Genomic DNA, 25,257 nt, shown 5'->3' with positions numbered 1-25,257 from the left:
GTGGTGGTGATGGTGATGATGGTGGTGGTGGTGATGGTAGAGATGATGATGGTGGTGGTGGTGGTGGAGATGATGATGATGGTGATGGTGATGATGGTGGTGGTGGTGATGGTAGAGATGATGATGGTGGTGGTGGTGGTGGAGATGATGATGGTGATGGTGGTGGTGGTGGTGATGGTGGAGATGATGGTGATGGTGATGGTGGTGGTGGTGATGATGGTGGTGGTGATGGTGATGGTGATGGTGGTGATGATGGTGATGGTGGTGGTGTTGACAGTGGTGGTGATTATGGAGATAATGGTGGTGGTGGTGGTGGTGATGATGGTGGTGATGGTGGAGATGGTGATGATGGTGGTGATGGTGGAGGTGGTGGTGGTGATGGTGGTGGTGGTGATGGTGGTGGTGGTGATGGTGGTGGTGTTGACAGTGGTCGTGATGGTGGTGGTGATGGTGGAGATGATGACGGTGGTGGTGGTGGTGGAGATGATGATGATGGTGGTGGTGGTGGTGATGGTGGTGGTGGTGATGATGGTGGTGATGGTGGTGGTGGTGATGGTGGTGATGATGGTGGTGGTGGTGGTGTTGACAGTGGTGGTGATTGTGGAGATGATGATGGTGGTGGTGGTGATGGTGGTGGTGATGGTGGTGGTGGTGATGGTGGTGATGGTGGAGATGGTGATGATGGTGGTGATGGTGGAGATGGTGATGATGGTGGTGATGGTGATGATGGTGGTGATGGTGGAGATGGTGATGATGGTGGTGATGGTGATGGTGGTGATGGTGGAGATGGTGATGATGGTGGTGATGATGGTGATGATGGTGGTGATGGTGGTGGTGATGGTGGTGGTGATGATGATGGTGGTGGTGATGGTGAAGGTGGAGATGGTGATGATGGTGGTGATGGTGAAGTTGGAGATGGTGATGATGGTGGTGATGGTGATGGTGGTGATGGTGGAGATGGTGATGATGGTGGTGGTGGTGATGGTGGTGGTGATGATGGTGGTGGTGTTGACAGTGGTCATGATGGTGGTGGTGATGGTGATGATGGTGGTGGTGATGGTGGAGATGATGACGGTGGTGGTGGTGGTGGAGATGATGATGATGGTGGTGTTGGTGTTAGTGATGGTGATGGCAGTGGTGGTGGTGGTGGTGGTGATGATGGTGGTGGTGATGGTGATGGTGGAGATGGTGGTGATGGTGGTGATGATGGTGGTGGTGGTGATGGTGGAGATGGTGATGATGGTGGTGATGGTGGAGATGATGATGATGGTGGTGGTGATGGTGGTGGTGGTGATGATGATGGTGGTGGTGATTGTGGTGGTGATGATGATGGTGGTGATGGTGGAGATGGTGATGATGGTGGTGATGATGGTGGTGATGGTGGTGGTGATTGTGGTGGTGATGATGATGGTGATGATGATGGTGGTGATAATGGTGGTGATGGTGGTGGTGTTGACAGTGGTTGTGATGGTGGAGATGATCATGGTGGTGGTGATGATGGTGGTGGTATGATGGTGATGATGGTGGTGGTGGTGATGGTGGAGATGATGGTGGTGGTGGTGGTGGAGATGATGATGATGATGGTGGTGGTGTTGATGGTGTTGATGGTGGTGGTGGTGATGATGGTGGTGGTGATGGTTATGGTGGAGATGGTGATGATGGTGGTGATGGTGGTGATGGTGGTGGTGGTGGTGGAGATGATGATGGTGGTGGTGGTGGTGTTGATGGTGTTGATGGTGGTGGTGGTGGTGATGGTGGAGATGATGGTGGTGGTGGTGGTGGAGATGATGGTGGTGGTGGTGTTGATGGTGGTGGTGGTGATGATGGTGGTGGTGATGGTTATGGTGGAGATGGTGATGGTGATGATGGTGGTGATGGTGGTGATGGTGGTGGTGGAGATGATGGTGGTGGTGGTGGTGGAGATGGTGGTGACAGCACAGAGACGTTAGGGTGACAGCCATTGGGGATGACACCACTGGCCCCATACCTGCTTGGGCAACCACCTTGATGGGTCCTATAGCATCTTTCCATCTGTGTCACTTTGCCTCTTCACAGGAGCCTACAGAGGGAGGCAGGAGGAAGGCTGAGCTTCACAGAGAGAAAACTGAGACTCCAAGAGGCCAGTGGAGTCAGGAGTAGGTGGGGGTATGCTGTAGATACAGTGGGGTCCTGATCCTGCCCTGGTCGTGGAGGCCAGTCTAGTCACACACCACTGCCTGTGGGTCCACCCTGGGAGCACTTAGGGGGAGGAGGCTCTGAACATGGAGGCAGCTCAGACTCTGGGGGCAGATGGACCTGAGTTTGAATTCATCAGCGCTGCCTACCACCTAAGGTGAGTGGTCTGCTTTCTCTGAGGCTCCATCTGCAGACAGGACAAAGCCCAGGGGGGCCCAGCTGCCAACTCCCCAAGAACCTTCAGCCACAGACAATGAGCAGCGGGGGACAGGAGCTGGGCTACAGGCACAGAGCGGAGGGGATTGGGAAGGGAGAGCTGAAGCCAGAGAGCTATGGCCTGGGCAGCTGCGAGGGAGCAGGCCAGCAGGAGATGGCCTGGAGGGTCACGGGGTAGTAGGTCAGAGGGTGGAGGCTGGTGGGGTGGTGGGCAGTGGATTGGTGGCCTTGGCAGTCATGGTCTCTAAGAGCCCTGCAGTGTGCGAGGAGAGGCGTGAAAGCAAGGGACAGCACAGTGTGACAGCTCTACACAGGCCAGGTGAGGCAAAGAGCAAGTCAATACCGAGTGGAATGAGCTGACAGCGAGGAGAGGAGGCAGTTCTGTGCGGTCCCAGAGGCCACGGCAGCTGTTACCACCTCTGCTGCTCCCAGCAGGGCTTTGGTGGAGCTGGGCGAGGTGGCACTGGGGCCAATGCCAGGCCAGGCTCTTCTGCCTGTAAAATATACCTCAAAGCCACCCCTTTCTTTTCACCTCCTCCAGCATCCCAGGCCAGCCCAGCCCATCCTCCCAGGCTCCTTCTGGTCCTCCCCTGCCTTTCCACCTCCTCTCCCTGCAGCCCACAGAGGGGTGGGGTTAAAACGCAGCCCCAAGCACACCACTCCCTGCATAAACCCTTCCGTGGCTTCCTGTCGCACTTGGACTAAACCCAAGCTCCTTCCGTGGGCTCACAGTGGGCCCTGCCAAACTCTTCAATTTCATCCCTCCTCCCTGGCGCCGGCTCCGCCACACTGGCCTCATTTCTGTTCCTTAGACGCACCAGCTGTTCCTGGTACCTGGAGGCCTCTTCCCACCGAGCATCCGTGGCTGGTGCCTCCTATTCTTGTTTTTATTGTAAAGATCTGTCTTTAGAGGGCAAGATGGGTTCTTCCCGAGCCCACCTTTCTCCCTTGTTTGTTTACTTCCCAGCACTTTTTACTTATTTAGTCACCAACTGTTTGCTGAGCACCTGTTACGTTCCAGGCGCTGTCCAGGCGCTGGGGTGAACGATGCAGACCACAGTCCCTGCTCTCTTGCAGCCCCCTTTCAGGTCGGGAGACAGACGCTAAATCATAAATATGTAAATACATAAATTATGCGGCATGTTGGGTGGTGATAAGAGCTTTGAAAGCCTAGAGAGAAAAATGAATTGACCCATGTTCCTCTCTCTTTTGCTGGACTGAAGGCTGAATGAAGGCTGGTGCCGAGTCTGGCTTCTTCACCAGTGTAGCCCCCTGAGCCTGCACACTGCCTGCACATAGTAGGTGCTCAGGAAATCAGTGTTGGGCAAATGAATGAATCGTCAGGGCCTGGGAGAAGGGAGGATGGGAGATGGGGAGAGGGTGTTCTCGGGAGAGGGAGCCGCGTAAGCAGAGGTCTGGGAGAGGAGGCAGCCTGCACCCAGGATGGGACGAGGCAGTGTTTGGCAGGAGCGCGGGGCCAGTGTGGGGAGCGGTAGATTCGGGCTGGCACAGCCGTAAGCAGACCTGCAGCCACCCCGGGGAGGATGTTTCTCCGCCCAGTGGTTGACACGTGGCGGGCCGAGGTGCCTGGGAGCTTATGTAAGGCCCGTGGCTATTTCTCTAGAACCAAGAGCAAAGCTCTGAGCTCAGGAGAAAACTCGGCCTCACTGACCAGCCGGGCGAAGAGGCAGGAGGTGCCACCTCCCGCCTGTTGCCCCCAAGAGCCAGAGAAATGTCCAAATGTATCAGCTCTGGGTGGCCCAGCTGACAGCTTAGCAGCCACAGGCAGCAGCTGGGTGGGTACCACTCATCCCTGACTCCCACTGCCCAGCCTGGCACTGCCAGGGTGTCAGGGCCCAGGAGACTCCCCTGGAGGAGGATTCAGGGATTATTAACCTCTTGGGTGATATGGGCAGGGGCAGGCCCTACCCTTGACTGGCTGTGGAAGGAGCTGAGCAAGGCCACAGTCAGTTGTCACTGAATCTGGAGGCTGGTGCTGGGCTTCTGGCCTCTAGACCTGCCCTAGTTTAGCCTGTGCCTAGGTGTAACCTGCGCATGCCCCTCCCATCTCAGTTTCTCCATCTGCTAAATGGGCCCAGTAAGGCTTCTGGGGTTGTAATGAGCATCAGATGAAGCCAGGCTGTCAAAGTACCTCTGAGTGGAAGTCAGGACCAGTTAAGTGAGTTGCAGGTCCCAGCGCAAAATGAGAATGTGGGCCCCTTGACGAAAAGTATTAAGGATTTCAAGTTTGTGACAGCAGAACATTAAACCAAGCGGAGGGTCCTTCTGAGACACCAGGAAGCCAGCCCTGGTGGAGTTCTGTCTCTGACTTTGTGTCTATCTTCCTCCTTTGCCGTGTCTCAGTTCCTCCAGCTGTAAAACCAAGAGGTTGGTGTGTGAGGTCCCTCTGGGTTCTCAGCTTTATGGAGCAGTGGGTGGGGTGTCCCTGGGCTCCCCTGTAGGTCTCGGCTCAAGGGTCACTTCCTCAGGGAAGTCTGCCCTGATCCTACCCCGGCTTGCTCGGGTACCTAGAAGTCCCACGGCACCTCTGCTTTGCAGCACACGTCATCCTGGCAACGTCTGTCTTCCCGATAACTCTTGTCTTTCTCCTGCAACTTTTCTTCGATGATGCAATAAATATACAACTCTGGTCTCATTGGAAAAAAACAAAAAACAAAAACTGTGTTCTAAGAAGGTTTTATTCTCTCTACATTTCATCTCCTCCGAATGAGGTTCACCAAGGTTGACCAGACCTGCCCCAATACCACCAGCCTGGAAGTGGATTCCAACTTGGGTGCCTCCGGGCCCTCGACTCTTCTGACCCTCACAGCCAGAGTGTGGGCGAGGGGCCTGCGGGGCTTAAGGCTGGGCTGTCTGACCCGTGTCCCTTTGTCGAGGGAGGCGGGTGCCAGGCTCGCCCCCAACCCCCTGCCAAGTGCCGCCTCTTTTTCTTCTGCAGGGCTCCCTGCTCAGCGCCGACATGGCTGAGAACTCCCCACCGCCCCCTTCCCCCACCACAGCCCTGGTGGCTGAACCCGGAGTCACGGAGCAGCCGGGGCCCCAGAGCCCCCCTTCCTCCCCTCCTGGCCCAGAAGAGCCCCTGGACGGAGTTGACCCAGAAGTCCCTCACCCGGACCTGGCCCCCGTTGCCTTCTTCTGCCTGCGACAGACCACCAGTCCCCGGAACTGGTGCATCAAGATGGTGTGTAACCCATATCCTTTGTGGGGCCTGGGTTTATCTGGATTCTGCCCGGGGCCCCGCCAGTCCCTCTGGCCAGGAAGCCTGCGGCCCGGACTGAGGCTGAGAGGCTGTGGTGTCGGTTAGCAAGCTCAGGGGCTGGGCCTGGGAGATCTTGGACCACAGAGCTCGGACGGATGAGGACCTGGCGTCCTGCTGATGTGAATGTTCTGGGAGTTGCTGATGACCGTGGGTGGTCAGTGCAGTGTCCAGGCGGCTCAGGAAGCCCTCTGGTATGAACTTTAGGTCTGCAGGAGGAAGCAGAGTTAAGTCAGACCCTGGCCTGTGGCCCAGCTCCTGGTGATCGAGTCATTTGGGGGTTGCTGACCACAGGGGTGATGAGAGCCTGACAAGAAACTGTGGGCCTGGACCGTTGGCAGGTGACTCTGACACGCAGGGTGAGGCTCCACCCACCTCACCTCCTTACAGAGCTTCCTGCCTCCACTTGCTGCATCTCCTCCACTCGGGTCACCCCCTGGTGAAGACCGTTCACCCTTTCCCGTGGTCTTGGAGGCACGAGCAGAGTCCTACCCAGCCCCCAGGCCCTGCCCCGCTCCCCTCATTCTGCTTCCCCTGCTCTTCCAGGCCTCAGGGCCTTCTCACACACTCTCTCCTTTGAAAAGCCTTCCCTTCCCTCTTCACTGGGCCAAATCCTTTGTTGCCTCCTTCAAATCCCCACTTACACGTCACTTCCTCAGGGCAGCCCTCTGAGGTTCCTCCTCCGCCTCTCTTGCTTGTCCTGAGCTCATGTGGGACTCAGACTCTGACACTGTCTCCTCCAGGGCTCTGCCAAGTGATCAGGACACAGATCAAGCCTGTCTTTTTGCCTGCGGGACCCCAGCACCCAGCACAGTGCCTGGCACATCGTGGGTGCTCCTGCAGTGTTCGCTGGGCGCGTGTCTCCACAGTGAACGGAGCAGAGGCCCCATCACGGGGCACTCAGGCTGGGCTTTGGGATCTTGGGGGGATGTAGTGGGATTCTTTGATCCCGTGCCGAGGGCTCCAGGATTCTTCCCCAGCCACAAACCTCCCTCCTGCCCCTCCTTCCTGGGAAGGAGCTCAGGAAAGGAGCATTGCGTAACCCAGTGTTCCTCAGTGCGGGCAGGGTTGGCATTTGGAGCGTGATGGTGTTGTGTGGTCTGAGCTGTCCTGCAGGGCACAGGACGTTTGCTCTTCCTGGCCCCTAAATATTGGTAGGGAGCAGCCCTCCGTTATTGCAACAACCAAAAACGAGCCATTGCATCTGCAGACTTTGCAGGAGCCTGCTCTCCATCAAGAACCCAAAGGAATGGTGGACATGGAGGTGTCAGGGTCAGGCCAGTAGGGAAAGGCTGTCAGGACCTGCAGGCCGGGGTGGGAGCAGGGCGGTGTGGGAGGTCCGCCCGGGACAGACTGTTCCAAGTGCCGGAGTCCCTGGTGCTGAGGGGCCCTGGCTCAGAGCCAGCTGCCCTTTGAAACTTGGTGCTTCCTGACTCAGCTCCTCCCCAGCCCAGAGGCAGGCCCTGAGTCACCGCCTGACTCATTGGAGAGACAGAAGGCCGCTGGGACCCTCCGTAAGCTGCCAAGCTGGGGTGGCAGAGGTCCATTCACCCAGAGGTCAGCACTGTTCCTTACCTGGCCTGGGCCTTAAGCTCACACTGTCAGCCGGGTTTCAGCTGGGAGGACTCTGCGTCTGAAATGTCAGGGGGTCCGTTGTGCTGTTCTTTTTTTTTTTTTTTTTTGAATCAACTAATTTATTTTAAAAAATATTTATTCTTTGGCTGCTGTGGGTCTTAGTTGCCATCCATGGGGTCTTTGTTACATCATGCAGGGTTTTCACTGAGGTGCAGGGATTCTCTAGTTCTGGTGTGTGGACTCAGGAGTTGTAGTGCCTGGGCTTAGTTGCTCCATGGCACGTGGGATCTTCGTTTCCCGATCAGGGATCGAACCCACGTCCCCTGCATTGGAAGGCACATTCTTAACTATGGGACTGCCAGGGAGGTCCCCCGTTGTGCTGTCTGACTCATGGGTAGGTGGCATGTGGAAAGCATTGGGGACCGGAGTAAGACAGACCCATGGGCTGGTTCTGCCTGTTATTTGCTGTGTGACCACAAGCTGATTTCTTAACCTCTCTGAGCCCCAGTTTCTCCATCTGTTAAACAGAGACGGTATTTACACATTTTACTGGATTGCATTGAAGACCAAAGCAGTACATAACTAGCACATGGGAAAGCACATCTTTGTAGCCTAGAAAACCACACATGTGGTTATCACTCTTATCACCTGTGCCCAAAAGTGATCAGGGCCCTCACTTACAGCTGAGTAAACACTGCTCGTGGTAGATTCAACAAGACACCGGGCATCACGTCTTTAGGTAGAACATAACGCCTTCAGAGGGCATTGTTCCCAGGGAAAATCAGATTCTGTCTCTGTGATTTAGGTAGATTTGTGCCAGTTACCATGCTGATACCTGTGCCCTCATCCGTGCAGACATTGCTAATCGATCACAGCGTCCTCCAGCAGGGCACCCTTGGCAGCATGACTAATCAGTTTGAAACCCGTTTTCCACCCTCGATTAGATTTTGAGAGCCTTTCTTAGGCATGTCACCGGCGGTGTGCGGGAGAACGGCCAGTGGTGGGTTGTATGTATTCTGGTTTCCTTTCCCTGAGCCTTAGTTTTCTCATCTCTGTGATGGGACAAAGACGATTAGAGATGATTCTTGCAAAGCACCCAGCCATGTGTCCAGCCCAGAAGTGGGATCAGGGAGGAGGGGCGGTGATAATAACAAGAGCCAGCACTTAAACTGTGCTGAATGCTTTGCCTGCAGTATCACCTTTTAACCCCTATAACCACCCCCTAGGAGGTAGGCTTTCAGAGCCCCATTTACACATGGGGAAAGTGAGCTCAGAGAGGTTGACTAACTTTTATCCAGGTTGCACAGCCAGGATGTGGTAAAGCTAGCACAAAAACCTCAATCTCTCTGAATTCCCCAGGCTCAGCTTTTATCCAGGACACGGCTGCCACCTTCGGAGGCTGGAGACAGGTTCTCCACACTCCACCGGAGCAAGGATGCTTTGCAGTTCCAGGAGGCTGGGCGAGGGTCTTCCTGGGTTCCAGCTTCTACCTTCTGCAGCCACCTCACTGTGCCCTGCCAGGGGCCACCCCCCAGGAGGACTTTGCAGCCCCCTGCCTCCCCGCGTGCCCCTGGCTGCTGCCTGCCCCATGCCAGCCTGCGCTGAGCCAGAGCCGTGGGAGCCAGCCATGCGTGGTGGGAGCCGGTCGGCTGTGGAGGCTGCCTCTCTGCTGGGCAGGGGGAGGGCGCCAGCCTGGGCCGGGAGGCGGGAGACACCAGCTGCCGGTGACCTTGGGCAAGTCACTTCCCCTCTTTCGCCCTTGGCCTGCCTGTCTGCAGGATGGGGAGACTCGGGCAGTCTCCCCGAGTCAGGAGGGGCCGTCTGGGGTGCTCACTTCCCTGCTGCCTTTGTCAGAAAGTGTCCCCGTGGTGTGCAGGGATGGGGCTCTGTGTTCCCGGTGGGCAGGTGTGCTCGCTCTGTGCTTTCATGGCTGTGATCCTGGTTCTCATCTGCTCCTCCGTCCCTGCCTGGCTCTGCTGCTAGGACTGAGGGTCTGTGGGTGCGCTTGCATTGAAGCCCACCTGGCTGAGACCCCTGCCGCCTTGCAGACCCTCTGACCTGGGTCATCATGGGGCAGGAAGAGACAGGGTCCATTTTCTCATCACAGCCCTGCGGTGTCAAGCCTTGTGCTGTTCGCTGTGAGGGTTCAGTGAATTTGCTGAGGTGGGCGAACGGGCTCTTGTTCATCCGTCCTTTACTCACCCATTCATGAGCTGGGTCGGCAAGCCTTTACTGAGTGCCTGCCATGTACCAGGCTCAGAGGCCAACTATGGCTGTTTTGTGCAGGGGAGGGTCACTCTGGCTCCCTTGGTGAGAAGCCAGCCAGGAGACCATCATGAGAGGGGATCTGGGGAGGCTGGTGGCTGAGGGTGCTGGTGGGGCCGGAAAGGGGGTCCGAGTGGAGGCATGGCTGCCTTGGGGGTCACAGAGGTGACCCCAGGGATTGTAGCTTGGTCAAGCATGAATGTTAACCTTCTTGGCCAAGGAGCCTTTGTCTTTGCTGAGCCTCAGTTTGCTCATCTGTGAAATGGGAACTTCAACGACCCCCAGTTGGGAACATCAGGGGTTCCAGAGAGAATTCCAGGGCAAGCATTGACTGGGAAAACTGCTAAGTGTGGAGTAGCAGCTGTGCGCACCCTGGAGCCAATGATGGAGCTGACGGGGACATACTGGGGTGACTTGGGTGACCCGGCTCAGGACAAGGGTTTTCAAGGTTGGTGGATAGCTGGGTCCTGTGTCTGGATGATGGTCTGAGAAGCCTGTGGGCTGGGTTGCCCCCAGGGAGAGAGATGCCGACTCCTGCAGGGTGGAGGGAGGGCATGAAGTTTGGGGAGTGAGGGGGAGAAGGCCAAGAAAGCCCTCACCACAGGAAGAGAAATGGGGTGTCACCACCCTCCCATCGCCCTGCTGCCCTTGCTCTGGTCATTTAGTCCATCCCCCTGCCTCTGGTGGGCTACGCCTCTGCTGCATTAGATGGGCCTGGGGTCAACTGATAAGCACCTTTTGGGCCTTCTGAGGCTCTAGACTGACTGTCAGGAAGTCCTCCTTAATCTAACCCCCCCCCCTCCTGTTCTGAGCCCTTTCTCTGGGTCGGGGTCATTGGGAAATCCGAGCCTGTATTCCTCCACCTCTTCCTGTGTAAACAGGTGGCCTCTGGGATCTCACCCCTCCTGCCCCACTGACAGCTGGCATCTTCCTCCTTCCTCTTTCCCACATGGTGGAGAGAACCCCCGAGCAGGAACCCAGAGCGTAGCGCCCTCTGCTGAGTGCCTGTTTCCTGCACCCCTCCTCCCTACTCGCCTTCATCCTCCGGGGGTCCTGAGCTCCCGGTGTGGACGCGGTTTGTCATCAGTTAAGGGCTGTTCGCTCCCTCCCTCCCTCGCTGCCTTCTTCTATTTGTTTGCTTATTCATTCCTCCCTCAGAAACCTTCAGCGGCAATCTCACCCCCAGAATAGTCTCACTTAGCCTGGATTCGGGGCCTTCCACCATCCACCTGGTTGGCCTCCAGCCGCCTTTCTGCTGTTTCCCTTCACACACTCTATCCTGAAGCCCAAACACGCTGCTCGTGTTTCCTGACACCCCTGCCTGCCCGTCTTTGCTTACGCTGGGTCTGCCCCCTGAGACACCCTCTCCCCCAGTCTCTAGGGTGCCAAATCCTGCCAGCCCCACCAGCACCAGCTTCCTGGCCACCACCTGCAGGAATCTCAGCTTTTTCCTCTCTATCCTCCCGCAGTCCTTCCCTAGCCTCCGGCCTCGGGAGATTGCTGGTGGCTAGCCTTGTCTCCTCCTCCCTCAGTGGGGTCCCAGAGGGCTGGGCCCGTGGCTCTCACTTGACTCTGTCTCCAATGCACAGGCGTCTCATCACTTTCTGCCTTACAAAGTACTTTCCTGCTTGCCATGACCTCTCAGATACTCTTCTCCCGTGGGGTGCCGGGACCAGAAGTCTGCTAGCTCCCCATTCTACAGCTGGGAAGCCTGAGGCTGAGGAAGGGAGCCTGACCTGCCTGAGGGCACGTGTTGAGTAGTGGACAAAGCCAGCACAGATCAGAGCCCAGGACTCTCAGGCCAGGGCCTGCTAGTGGCTGGGGAAGGGGTTCTTTCGGGGAGGGTATCCCCTCCTCCTTCAGCCCTGGCCCAAAGGGAACGTCCAGACGGACGGCAAGTGTTGCTGGAAGAAGCAGCACATGTCTGGGAAATTGTCCGTTTCCCTCCATCTGGCGTAGAGAAGGTTGTTTTTCTCAGAAGTACAAGTCAGCACCAAGCTGTGCCCTGGGGATGCTCGCGGTGGTCAGAGTGGATGCTGCACACTCACTGGTCAGCAGGGTGGACCTGACAGCCAGTCAGAGGTCTGGGGCCAGGGAGAGCCTGACCCACAAGGCGGTCTCAGGTACTGTCACCTGGAGATGTCTATATAAACAGAGCTACAGGTGCAGAAGCTGCCCCTGACAAAGCCTAGGCGGGTTGGTGAAGCCTACCTGGAGGAAGGGACATTTGGCTGGGTCTTGCTGCATGAGTAGGAGTTTCCCAGGAGGGCAGATGAGGAATGGTGTTTTAGGCAGGGGGACTAGTGTAGGGAACAGGAAGGAGTTTAGTGTGGCTGGAGTGGTGTGAGGAGGGGCGGGATAGCAGGGTATGAAATGCCAGGTTAGAGCTTACTCTCCATCTTGTGGACACTGCAGAACCACTGAAGGATGTCCAGCAGGGATAGGGCACATGTAATTTCATTTATTAGAACAGTTCCTCCTGAAGCAGAATGGCAGGTGCTTGAGGGAGAGAGACTAAGGTCAGGAGACCAAGCAGGAACCACCTGTAATAGATACAGATCAATCAATTGATGGATTCAACAAGTGTTTAGCGAAGCCCAGCTTCAGTAGTGTTGAACACTGTCCTAGACAGAAGTGGAGGGCTGTTCAGCCACGCTGGGGGGGGGTCACAGTGTACCAGGCCTGGCACCCAGCCTTGGCCCCCGGGAGACCCCAATCTGATGGGGGAGGCAGAACCACACCCAGATCATACTCTAGTGAAGAAAAACGGGGTAAAGACTGGGCAGAGGGACCCTGAGTGGGCTGTGGGCACCAGGAGGCTGGTCAGTCCGTTGTGACTGGGAAGCCGCAGGAGCCCTCCGTGGACGAGGAGTGGGGCAGGAGAGACTTTGGTGGGGGAGAAGGCGGGGACGGGGCATGATATCCCAGTGGAGGAAACAGCCTGATCGGAGGTTCAGAGTCAAGCTGGGGTCACCAAGGTCGCTGACTACAGCCTGGGGGCTGGGCTGGGAGACCAGAGGAGTGGGGTCTGAGCACAGAGGGACATTCGGGGTCTAGATTCTGGAAGGCTGTGCCAGAGAGGATGCTGGTGATCCCTAAGGGCCTCCCATGCACTGCCTGGTGCAGCTCAGGTCCCTCCTTGAGATTTCCCATTTGACAGCTGAGGCTCAGAGAGGGGACATGCTTGTCCAGACCACCCTGCCAGGCGGTGGCTGAGGAGGCTTGGGGCGGGGCCCGGGCCTGTGTCGCCAGCCCCTCGAAGCCCCGAGGTGAGCCCAGCTGGGAAGCCTCGTTGTGATTGATATAGAGCGGGCGGATTAGAAGGAGGGCTGGCTGGCTAATGAAGAGTCAACCCCCTCCTGGGACATTTAAAACACGATTGGATTTTTACTGTTCAGTCCCCCCTCAGCTACAGCTTCATGTCAGAGGCCGACTTTGACCTGTCGCCTCCCTCAGACTGCCTCGCGGTCCTGTTGGGAGACAAATGGCCCCGTTCATTTCCCTGGGAGAGAAATCGATATGTCTTTTTAATCAGCCAGAAGGTCTTCCTGCTCATCTCCCTCCAGCTCTCCTATGGGGCCGCCATCCATGTTTCCTTCCCCAGCTGCCCTGGGGAGTCCTGCGTCCCCTGTCTCCCGTCAAGTTCAAATCCTGACTCTGCTGCTGACTGCTGTGTGGTACTGAGCAAGCCACTTGACCTCTCTGGGCTCCAATTTCTATCTGACTCCTGTATGTAGATGAGAAAGCAGAAGGAGAAGCCTTGGCTGACTGTGAGATTCTGTATGAATATTGGGGGCTGGGCTAGGGGAAGAGATCCAGCCCAAGTATAAGCCCTGTGACCTCAGGCGGTCACTCCTCCTGTCTTCATCTCAATTTCCCAAAAACAAAAAAACCAGGACTGAGGAAGGGGTTGAGCCGTATCAACCGTGATCTTCAGTTGGGTGTGATTTTGCCCACGGTATTTGACAACGTCTGCAGACACCCACTCCAGTGTTCTTGCCTGGAGAATCCCAGGGACGGGGGAGCCTGGTGGGCTGCCGTCTCTGGGGTCGTACGGAGTCAGACATGACTGAAGTGACTTAGCAGCAGCAGCAGACACTGTTGGTCATCACAGCTCAGGGAGGGTGTGCTACTGGGCATTGTTGTCTTTCAGTCGCTAAGTCGTGTCTGACTCTTTCCGACCCCATCCACGGACTGCGGCACATCAGGCTCCTTTGCCCTCCAGTATCTCTCAGAGTTTGCTCAAATTCATGTCCATTGAGTCAGGGATGCTATCTAACTATCTCATCCTCTGCCACTTCTGTCTTCTTTTGCCTTCTATCTTTCCCAGTGTCAGCATGTGTTACTGGTTGCCAGTGGGTAAAGGTCAGACATCCTACAACGCACAGGCTAGCCTACAACAAAGGGTCCTCCATCCCTTGATGTCAATAGTGCGGAGGCTCAGAAGGTCCCTGAGATCTCCTGAAGCTCCGAGAGTGTGGAAAGCATGGAGCTGAGGGTCTTGTGAGGAGGAGGGCTGAGACGGAGGGAAGCTGAGGATGATCACTGAGAGAGAAGAGGAGGACATGCAGAGTCCCAACTGGCAGGGTTTCTTGTGGTCTCCTAGACTTGAGTTTGAGTCCTGGAGCTGCCATTTACTAGGAGTCACATTCTCGATCACCCCCTTCCTTCCACCCACCCATCTCCCCACCCTCCTTCCTTTGCTTCATGCATCAATTCATCCAGCCACTCCCCAACCCACTCATCCATCCATCCACCCATCTATCCATTCATCTTTTCATTTCTTCATCTGTTTATCTGCACACCCACCCATCTATTCACTCAGTCCTTACATCTGTGCATTTATCTACCCACCTTCCCAATCATCTACCCATTCAATCATCCATCGCTCCAACCACACAAAGGCCTCCTTCTCACCCTCCTACCTACCCATCTATCAACCATTCAGTTATTTGGCAAATGCAGAATACCCAGCCCAACCCTCTGTTGGGCACCATCACTCTCTCCTTGTAGCACTTACAAGACCTCTTGTACCTGACTTCTTATTTTCACCTTCTGCTAGACTGTGAGCTCCCTGAGGGCAGGCTCCATGTTCCATTAATGCATGTCTCTTCTTCAGCCTTGACCCTCAGCCCTATGCTGCACATAGTGGGTGTGCAGCAAAGCTTTCAGCGAAGCACATCCTAGTCAACAAGGTTGGAGGTGGAGGTTATACAGACAGAGAGGAGGCTGGCCAAAAGCTCTTACACAATGGAACGCAGAGCCAACGAATCTGGAAATTCTCTGGAAGGCAGTAGGGAGCCATGGAAGGCTTTTGGTTTTGGAGGAGCCCTCGGACTGCTGCGTGGAGGGTGTGTCAGAGAAGGCAGGGCTGCAGGAGGAGCAGGCTGTTCAAGGACTTAGGAGTGAGAGAGCGAGGCTTGCCTGGGGCAGTGGGGTTCAGAGGTGGGATGGAGAGGAGAGATTTAGGGGGTGAGATGGACAGGTCTCTGAGATGGACGTCAGGGGTGAGGGGAAGGAGGGCTCTGAGGGGTTCTAGCCTGGACAGCTTGCAGGATTGGTGGTAGTTGGGGTCATCGTTCAGGGGGTGGGAAGTTCAGGGGGGAGTTTGGTGGTCTGCAGAGAGGATGACCTATCCCATTTTAGACATGATGACTTTGAGAGGTTCCCTGGGACATCCCAGAGCAGTGCTTGGGAGGCTGTGGCTCACTCTGGACCTGTCAGTCCAGGGAGGATCATAGAGGCTGTGGCTCTGGGTGTGGGTTCAGTGGATGGAGAGGGAATCTCAGGGGCCTGGGGAGCCCGAGAAAGGCCAGCAATTAAAGGGTGAGGTCCATCAAGCAGGATGAGGATCTGTCCAGGGGCTTGTGGTGTCCCCAGCGCCCAGCAGGAGTTTCTGGAACAAGGGTCTTAAACTGAGGTTCATCCACTTGAATCGGGACAAGCTGCGTGTTTGGTTTCATTGACTTCCAACTGAAATGTAGCATTTCTTTGTGTTATGAACAGAGGCAGCCGAGCACAATGGGGTTGCCGGCAGTTCCTGCGACTGTCACCAGCAGCAGTCACCGATATTTTGAGCCACATCACGGTTCCTTGTAGAGCTCTGGGAATGTCATTGTCATTCTCCCCGGCTTCCCAGGCACACAGGCTCAGACCCGCCCCTGGCTTTGGTTATTCATTGTGTTGATAACGAAGCACACAGAGTTCTCCATCACAAATTTGTTTTCCTAAAAAATATTTTGACAACTATTTTAACATAACTGTCTTCTTTCTTTTCTAATACTAAGCTTTCTTAAAAAAAATTATGCACTTAAAAACAGTATTCTGAGAAAGGGTTCATGAACTTCCCCAGGAGGTACAGAAATGCTTAAGAGCTGCTGGTGCAGGGAAGAGAGTGGGTCGGCCGTGCCCAGTGCTGCTGCTCCCAAGGGGGCGTGGAGGCTGGTGTGCACACACTTTGGCGTGTGTAAGTGTGGGAGGGGCTCCGTGCAAATGCACATGTGAACATGTACACATGTGTGGTCAGGGGCAGGCAGAGAAGACATGTGGTGGGGGATGGGCCCCCAGGAGGCCAAGGAAGAGCGGCATCACCCTCTGTCCAGCCCTCACCCTGTCCAACTGCATCTCCGTTAGTGTTTGTGTCTGCCCATGGCTTCTGCAGGGCAGGGACCATGTCATCTTCATTCAGGGCTTCCAGGGTCACTGTGGGCCAGACAGAGCGGGGGCGGGGGCTCAGTGAAGAGGGGCTGAGTATAGGAATAGTGAGTGATGGATGTTAGAAAGGAGAGGAGGGGGCGTTCGAGGTGGGGAGCGGGGCTGCAGATCCCTTCAACACAGAAATCCCTCTTTAGCCCCCTCGATGCCTCCAAGTGACGGGCACCTCAGTCCTTCCTGAGGTTGTAGATGCCCTGAGCTGCTGCTCCAGGTGGGCCTCTGGGCACAGAGAAGGTCGGATATGCGCTGCCCTTGGAGAGCACGGCCTGGTTGGGGGCGGGACACCGGGACAGAACCACACTGTCATCAGGGGCACGTCTGAGGTTCTGTAAGGGGCCCGGGGAGGCCTCCGCACCCCCTGCTAGGACTCCAAGAGGCTCCCCGGCGGGTGCACCTTCTTTGTGGATGGGCTCCTGAGGCTGGGTCGGCTCGCAGACAGCGGGACCCTGGTCCCCAGGGGCCTTCCCTGCCCGTCTCTTCAGCAGTGGCTGAAGTGTGGCATCTGGTGGGTCTCCTTGGCGGGAGCTTCCTTCCATGGACCATCCACCCCGGTTTTCTTCCAGGCTGGCGGCCCCAGTTCCCTCGCCACTGCCTCCTCCACTTCGGCTGTCTGCACTGGGCACGGAGGCCTGCTGGGCATCTGGGAATCAAAGACTTTGGCCAAATTCAATGAGTTGTCAAATTACACAGACTCTAAGAAGTGGGCTTGGGGGCAGCGACACTCTTTCTAAGGGATCTCAGCCCCCTGAACTTATAGCTTATCACTAGAACCAGTCAGCCTGGGGAAGGGCTGTGTGTCGTGTGGGGAGCTCCCTGTCACTAGAAGCACGTAAGTGGAGAGAGGATGAGGACCATCTGCCTAGCGGGTCCATTCACTTTGTGGAACAATTTTCTGTCTCAGCTGAACCACTGTGTCAGCTTGGCCAAATCCTGCCACCTCTGAACTTTCATTTTCTTTCTTTTTTTTTTTTTGGCCACACCATGAGGCATGTGGGATGAGAGAGCTTAGTTCCCTGACCAGGGATCAAATACATGCCCCTTTCAGTGGAAGCGGGGAGTCTTAACCACTGGATCGCTAGTGAAGTCCTGGGACCTTCATTTTCATATCTGTAAAGTGGGTGGAATGATGTCTGCCATGCCCATCTTCCAAGGTTGCCGTGGGCTCGGACAGAAGAAATTCTTAAACGAAGACAGGATGCTGCGAGGTTCAGATCCCCGTTCCGTCCCTTGCTGTGGCCTCGGGCAAGTCTGTGGAACAGGGGTGACACCGCTCCTTTGCAGGTTGTGGTGAAGGTCTTCTGGGGGGTCCCTGACAGCCAGTGCCCCAGCAGGGGTTGTGGCTTTTTAATTGTTGCATTTTATATTTCCCTATAGCTGTAGCTCGGCATCACTTTTTGTTACACTTTTCATTGTGATAAAATGTGCATGCAGTAGAGCTCGCAAATCTTAATGTCTAGCTCAAGGCATTTTTCCATGTAAACACACTCCTGTGACCTCACTCCGTCCAAGAAGGACATCTCCAGCCCTCGCAGGCTCCCTCACTCCACCCGGGATGAACTCTCTCTCCTCTAGAGTTGCTGCCCTCTCTCACTGTCGCTTCGCTTTGCCTGGGTTTTCACTTCGTATGACTTGGACGCTCTTTGCTCTTCTGGCTCCTGTTACCACTGTCAGGTCTGGCCGCTCCATCCACGCAGCTGTGGTAGCGTGTTCTTTTAGGTCACTGAGTAGTGTTCCATCAAAGGAAATGTGTCGCAGTTTCTCAGCCTTGGCACTGTGGGCATTTCAGGCTGGAGAATTCTTTGTGGTGAGGCTGCTCTGTGCATTGTGGTGCGTTGAGCGGCATCCTTGGTCTCCATCCACCAGATACCAAGAGCCTCCTTCAAAACCCAGTTGTGACAACCCAAAACGTCTCCAGACATGGCCGCATGTCCCCCCGGGGGCCCAAATCATCTCCAGTTGAAATCTCCTGCCCGACTCATTCTCCTGTCAATGGCCACTTAGATTGTTCCCAAGTTGGGACTGTTAAAGGTAACACGTGCTTTTTTGTGGACTTATTTGGGCATTTCTCTGGGGGGCGTGGACCCAAGAGTGGCACAGTTGGATCCTAGCATGGGCTTATGTTTTTTAAAGTCACCCTTCTTTTTTAAAAAATACTTATTTATTTAATTTTTGGCTGTGCCTGGGCTTCACTGCTGCACAGGGCTTTCTCTAGTTGTGGAGAGTGGGGGCTGCTCTCTAGTCACGGTGCGTGGGCTACTTGTTGCGGTGGCTTCTCTTGCTGTGGAGCCCAGGCTAGAGGGTGCTCAGGCTTCTGTAGTTGTGGCACATGGGCTCAGGAGTTATGGGCTCGAGAGTGAGGGCTCAGTGGTTGGTGGCACATGGCTGTTACCCTGTGGCATGTGGAACCTTCCTAGATCAAGAATTGAGCCCATGTCCTCTGTTTTAGCAGGTGGGTTCTTAACCATTGGATCCCCAGAGAAGCCCTCTGTTTAGTTTTAATAAATGCTGCCAAGCAGCTTTCCAGAGTGGTTGTGCCTCATAAAGATAAGTGGAGTGAATGAGTAAGTGAATGGATCTCCTCCTTAAAGCCCAGGGCCTGAAGCACAGCTAACATTCAGGATGGTAGCCACTTCTAGTACAGTGCATACTACGTGGCCTCAGACCATGGCAGGTCCTAGAACAGGTAAGCACTCTGGGCACCTCCAGCCTGGCTCATCTCAATACACTGATTCACAGGTCAGGTATCCAGTAGGTGTTCCATGGATGCCTGTGAACCTGGCCTTGGAAGAGCACAGAGCTGGCCCAAGAACAAGGGTCTGGAAGCTCGGGCCCTGGTCTATGAAGGCCTGAGGCCTGGGTGCCCATCCTTGGATGCCCTGGAGACAGACAGAGGAGGGAGCTCTGTATAGGGGCAGGCTCACCTTCCCTGCCTCCCTGGTCTAGGAGGATGTAGCTCCCAGCTTGCTTCCTCCACTTGATTTATTTAGACAACCGAAGTACACACTGGGAAATGGATCTGATTTCAGATTTGACAAAAATAAAAACAAACTTGGCTGCCCCAGCCAAACCGAGCACTCCCATCCCCTACCTACCCTCCCAGAGCCCCCTGGAATTGCAGAAACCATGACTGTCAGCTGAGCCTGCAGGATGGAGGGTGGTGGTTGCCATGGTAACCGTGCAGGCCTCTGGTTCTGGTTCCTGAAGAGGAGGCTGCCCTGAGGGGCCTGGTTGGGCTCTGGACATTGCCCAGCCAGTCACTCTTCTCTTTAGGAAGTGGCGGGTTCAAGGGGGCCCCTGGCATTGTAGCTTTGCTGGTGGCTCTGTCCTACCAGGTGACACCCCAGCTTCTTAAGACAGCAGCCAGGCATGGGGTGGAGATGGTCCTGGTCTGGCTCAGCTCTTGCTGGGGACTTTGAGGCTGGCACCCTCTCCTCACTGGCTTCCTCTCCCATCCTCTCCTCCACCATCTCCTTCCTTCCCAGTCAGAGTGAGTGAGTGAGTGAGTGAAGTCGCTCAGTCGTGTCTGACTCTTTGCGACCCCATGGACTGTAGCCTACCAGGCTCCTCTGTCCATGGGGTTTTCCAAGCAAGAACACTGGAGTGGATTGCCATTTCCTTCTCCAGGAGATCTTCCCGACACAGGGATTGAACCCGGGTCTCCCGCATTGTAGGCAGATGCTTTACCGTCTAAGCCACCAGGGAAGTCTCCCAGTCGGAAGGGAAAAGCAAATATTCCACTGAGCATGTGCCAGTCCAGGCCCTGTTCCCTGAGGCCACAGCATGTGGCTGAGAACATGGGGTTTGGAGTCAGGAGAAGCATGTTCAAATCCTGACTTTGCCACATACCAGCCATGGTATGACCCTAGGTGGCTGTGGCTGGAGCCCTGGAGCCAATGCTGGTGCCTCAGTTTCCTCATCTGTAAAATGGGGTAACAGTAGCACCTGCCAGTTGAGGGGACTCGGCTGAAGGTGAAGGACGACTCTCCAAGTTGTTGATTGATTGTATTTAAAGCCTGTGAGTGAAGGTTCAGTCCTTGGGAGGCAGCCATGGTCTAAAGGGTTTGTGATCGCATCTCTTGTCCTTACTCAAGGTCATGTTAAGTAATCAGCAGATAACACCAGTCTGAGATTCTCAGTCCTTTGCTGGTGAGGTGGCTTTTTTTTTTCGCCCAAAGTCAAAGAATGAGAAACCCTGGACCCTGTTATAGAAGAGGTGGACAAGGATAGGGGCTTCCCTGTTGCACATACATGACAAGCCCTGGTTCTTGTCCATGATCACATGGGTTCTGTGTTCTGGGGCCTCTGGGGTCCCTTCCTCATGTGCTTACTGTAAGGTTTAAATGACATATTATTAATATTTGCTATTTCATTAGAAAAGTGAAAAGCTCAGGGACCCTGTGGCTGGGGAGTCTCTTTCTTGAGGGTCACTTCTGCTCCAGGGTCATCATGTCCCTGGGATGCTCTCTGCCCCTCTGTGTCCCCTCTGTGCAGTGGGGATGGGATCAGGGGCTCTCTGAGGGCCGGGATGGGGTTGTTCTGTGGCAAAGGTCACCTGGAGAGGCGTGAGGGTCTGGGCGGCCAAGGGGGCAGAGTGGCAGGGCCCTAACCACAGAGCCTTGGGTGCCGGCGGGGCCCTGAGCTTCACACCAGCTTCCCACCTGGAGCTGGCACCCAGGCCCCAGCCTGCCCTGTTACCCAGCAATCCTGTACCACCCTCTCTGGGCCTCTGTCCTCTCTTGTGCTGTCCCAGAGTCCCGGAGCTCTGCTTGACGGCTTTCAGAATTTCCTGGTGCTTGTGACTAACGATGGCAGCTCTGGGCGCTGGGCCAGGCCCTTCACGCCTTCCACCACTCTCCTTCCCCGCGCCACGTGGTCTGGTTTAACTTCAAGGAGGGCTTATGCCTTTGATCCCCGAGCCAGTGGGGAGTGTGTCAGGATCTGCAGACAGCTATGCCAGCTCTGGCCTGACTTCTGAGCCTCGCAGGCTCCTGGAAAGGGCCCAGCCCTGCCATCTGGGATTTCCCTGAGTGCCTTGGGGCAGGGCTGAGACTGTCCATCCCTGAAGCTGAGCCATCTAGAGGTGAAAGCCGCTCCATCTGCCCCTTTCGAGGGACGTGCACCAGAGGTGGCCCTGTGGCAGCGGCTCCGGCACCACTAAGTCAGACCGTTCGGGCATCTCATTGACTGTGACCTTGGCCAGGTCATTCCAGCTCTCCAGGCCATTTCTCCATCTGCTCCCTGTGGGCTATGAGAAGAATTAGGGCCATGTCCCTAGGGGCCTGGCAGGCAGTAGTCATGACTACTGCCAAGTTCATTAACGCAATATGAGCTAGACCAGGTGGGTGGGGAGCACTTTGGGAAGGAGGCTGAGCCACCACTAAGTGAGTGGGGAAAGGTGCTTCAGGAAAGCTTCCAGAAGAGGTGACAGATGACCTGGGCTGTGAAGGATGAGTAGGAGTTTGCCTGGTAAAGTTGGTAGAAAGATATGCATGTTGGTAGAAAGGTATGCATGCATATCTCATTCAAAGGGTATAATTGGGGACAGCAAGAAGTTCAGTGCATGCCAAGGCTGGCGGGAGAGGCCAGAAGAGTTCATTGAGGTCAGAGTGTAGGAGGCTGTGGGTGTCAGGCTAGGGAGGCTGGAAGGCTTTTGAATAGGGGAGAGGTCTAATCAGAATTGGACTTCAGCCAGATTAATTTGGCGATGACGAAATGGGGCAAGAACAGCAGGCTCTGTTTTTGTAGCTCAGCTCTGCCTTTTTCCAGCTAGGGTCCTTGGGCAAAATTGTGTTCCCCTTTGTGACTCTGTTTCCTCACTTGTAACTGGGGCTTGTAATAGGGCTGGAGGATTAAATGCGATAATGCTTGCAAAGAGCTTGGATAGTATTGGCCACACAACAAACACCTCGGGATTGTATGCAGGGCAGATTGGAGCGGCAGAGACCAGAGCTGGAGGCCAGCAGGGAGGCTGGGCAGGGCTCAGGTGAGAGGTGCTGGAGATGAGCTGAGGCCTCAGAGGCTGGCAAGGAAAGACACGGGCAGAGACAAGCCCTGCACCACAGAGGAGAGCAGGTCTGGGGTGAATCTCAGCTCCAGCGCTTCCCAGCTGTGTGAGCTGGGAGAGGCCCCTCATTTCTCTGAACCTCAGTTTTCCTAATCCGTAAAATGGGTCTGCTGACCCCCACTGCTCAGGGCCTTGGTTAGGAAGAAGTGGGAGTGCCAGGTTCCTGGAAGACACCTGCCAAGTGCACTTTGAACTTGAAGCTGGCAGGAAGGGCAAAGGGAGCAGAAGAGGTGGCTGGAAGGAGAGAGAGCACGACAGGCCAGGGGAAAAGGCAAAGAGGATGGGGGACGTTTGCTGGTAATTAGAACGTTTGAACTTCAAAAAAGTTAATTAATGATGAAGCTGCTGCTGGAGCGATGCTCAGGCTAGAAGGGGGCCCTGGCAACGACTGAAGTTAATTACAGGCTGTGGTGGGAGAGTGGCAGAGGTTTGAGGGGGCAGGAAGGAGCAGAGTTGGGGCAAGGAGGGTCTGACAGGGAGGCGGGAGGGAAGGCAGTATCCCAAGGTGAGCAAGGACCGGGGATGGGAGGGAAGCGGTTGCCAAGGAAACCAGGTCAATCTTCCATTAAGCAAGAGATCCTCACCCCACTGCTGGGTGGGGTCTGGCTGAGAGTCTGACTGGCGTTGCTGCATCCGAGCTCAGAGAAAGGGCTTTGAAATTGAGGGGCCAGAGCTTTCATGTGGGGACACTCAAGAATCTTTGGGTGTCAGAGTGGGCAGCACCTAGAGAGGTTTACTCAATCAGACAGACATTTATTTTGCTCCTCCTAGATGCTTGGCACTGTTGGGGCATGAATGCCACCCCCCTGTCCCCTTGGAATGTAGGTTCTAGCCTTGGATAAAGACAATGAGCCTGTCAGCAAGTTGACCCATGAATGACCCAGGCCCTCGGGCCCTTCTGGGTTCTGGCTCCCCTGATTCCCTTGGGGGCTTGGGGATTCTAGGTTTGGGAGGGAGGGATGGGGCTGAACATCAGTGGGCTGTGTTCTAAGATTGAGCAGGAACCAGCCAGGAAGGAGCAAGGTGTTAGAGAGGAGAGCAGCCTGGCCTGGAAAGCCCACTCACCCGCGTCTAAGCATGTGCCCTTGAGGCCTGGCCCAGGCTGCTGGCTGCAGGAGCCTTTCTGCCTGGACAGGCCTGAGGAGGCTGAGCCCCACCCTGACTTGTGCAGGGGTTGGGGGGAGCCCAGGCACAGACCTGCTGGAGTCTGGCAATGGGCTGTAACCCAGCCACAGGAGAGGAGAGAAGTACAGGGTGTCTGGCCAGTCTTAGCCATGCTGGATGGACGCTCTGCAGGGTTCAGCTCCAGGGCTTGGGTAGAGATGGAGGGGGTGTGGGTGGAGGAGGGGAGGGATGGTCAGAGAAGGGAGGCAGTGACAGTCAGAGGAAGAAAATCAGAGTTAGAGAGGCTGGGAGAGTCTGGAGATGGTCCCCCAGTCAGGTCTCTGGGGATCTCTTCCTTTCTGGTTCTGGGAAGTTCAGGCTGGGGCAAAGAGGTCAGGGGAGGGCCATGGGGAGGGCATCCTGGCAGATGGTGGCTTAGTGGAGTTCAGGTTCTCTGGTGGGTTTGGCCATGTCTGTTGTGAGGAGTCGGGGTAGGCTGTTTAAAAGGTCTTTGAAAATATAGGCACTGACCCACCAGGGGAGGCACCTGGGGGGCAATGGGGTGGATATCTGTGTTGGTGGTGGGGGAGTGGCCCCCCAGCTGTTGTGTCCTTGACTTGGTGCGCACGTGGTTTGAATGTATCAGCATGCTGGTGATCCTGCTGAACTGCGTGACCCTCGGCATGTACCAGCCGTGCGACGACATGGACTGCCTGTCAGAGCGCTGCAAGATCCTGCAGGTGAGGTCGGCTGCCCCGCCCCGCCCCGCCCTCAGGCCCCGCCCCGCCCCGCCCTCAGGCCCCGCCCATCCTAGCTAGGCCCCGCCCCGCCCCTCCCACTCACTGCCAGCTGGTCCTACCTGCGTCTCTTCCATCCTCTCTCCCTCCCGTCCTCTCCTCTCTGTCTCGAGGCCTCTGCCCTAGTCCATGCCCTTCCTTTTCTCCCATCTCCAACTTCCTCCTGGTCTCCCCATCCCCAACCCACTATCCAGTAAAGCACAAGTGACCTGACACTCCCTGAAGAAGGCCTTGCCCTTCACGCCCAGTGATCGGGATAAAGGCCGAGCTCCATCACTATGCTGATGCCGTTAGGAGCCGCCTCCTGGACCTCTCCTATTCTCATCTCACAGAGATCCCAGGTGGAGGCCTGACCTTTGGCCCCTGTGGCACATGTACACCTATAGTGCAGGGTGTTAGGTCTATACCCATTTTACAGATGTGGAAACATCTAATTCTGTCTCCCTTAGAAACTCAGATTCCTCCTGAGAGGAACTGCCCTCGGCTTCCTGTGTTCCCACAGGACTCAGAGGTTCCCAAGCAGCCCAGTTTCTCCGATTCCTTTGGGGGTACATGTTCAAGATCCAGACCCCTGGCCCATACAAAACCTACAGAATTAGAATCTCTGAGGTGGGTCTGGGGTCCAAGTGGGTAACAAGCTCCTGGGCCGGCCCCAGGGTCCTGGGTGGAGTTAGAACCCATTATTAACCTCAGTGAGTACTAGACTGGCTTCCCTACTAGGTGGTGAATTTAGCGAGCATTCATCTCTGGGCCCCCAACACTCAGCCTATGAGCTACCCAGAGAAGGTGCTCAGTGTCCATTTGCTGAATTGAATTGTCTTCAACCTTCATTGATTCTGGAAAGAGGGATTCCACCCAGGTCCCATCCTCAGCAAATAGACGCTCACAGAGCCCGTGATTGTGGCCATATTTGGGGCCTTCCTTTCCGAGCAGAGGAAGACATCACAGGGACCTGTGCCCACTGCAGGTGTCAGGCCTGTTTTGAGAAAGCTCCTTCCGTGTGTGTTTAGGAGTCAGGGAGACCTGAGTGTCATTTCTTCCCTTCACTGCTGTGGGAACTGTGGCGAGTT

The 25,257-nt window shown here is 55.6% G+C and overlaps 1 protein-coding gene across 1 annotated transcript in view; it reads left to right on the top strand.

The window, feature by feature from the left end:
• Nucleotides 1–5,371: 5,371 nt before the first annotated feature.
• The window catches only part of CACNA1I (calcium voltage-gated channel subunit alpha1 I), a 113,058-nt gene continuing 93,172 nt past the window's right edge, over nt 5,372–25,257 (top strand). Inside the window, 2 exon segments of the mRNA XM_070370085.1 lie at nt 5,372–5,604; nt 24,019–24,130. Coding sequence (XP_070226186.1) covers nt 5,372–5,604; nt 24,019–24,130 — 345 coding nt within the window.

This window comes from Bos mutus, chromosome 5 (genome assembly GCF_027580195.1).
Source record: "Bos mutus isolate GX-2022 chromosome 5, NWIPB_WYAK_1.1, whole genome shotgun sequence".
Classification (NCBI taxonomy): domain Eukaryota; kingdom Metazoa; phylum Chordata; class Mammalia; order Artiodactyla; family Bovidae; genus Bos; species Bos mutus.
Note: the sequence above shows the minus strand (reverse complement) of the source record. Positions and strands in the feature narration are given on the sequence as shown.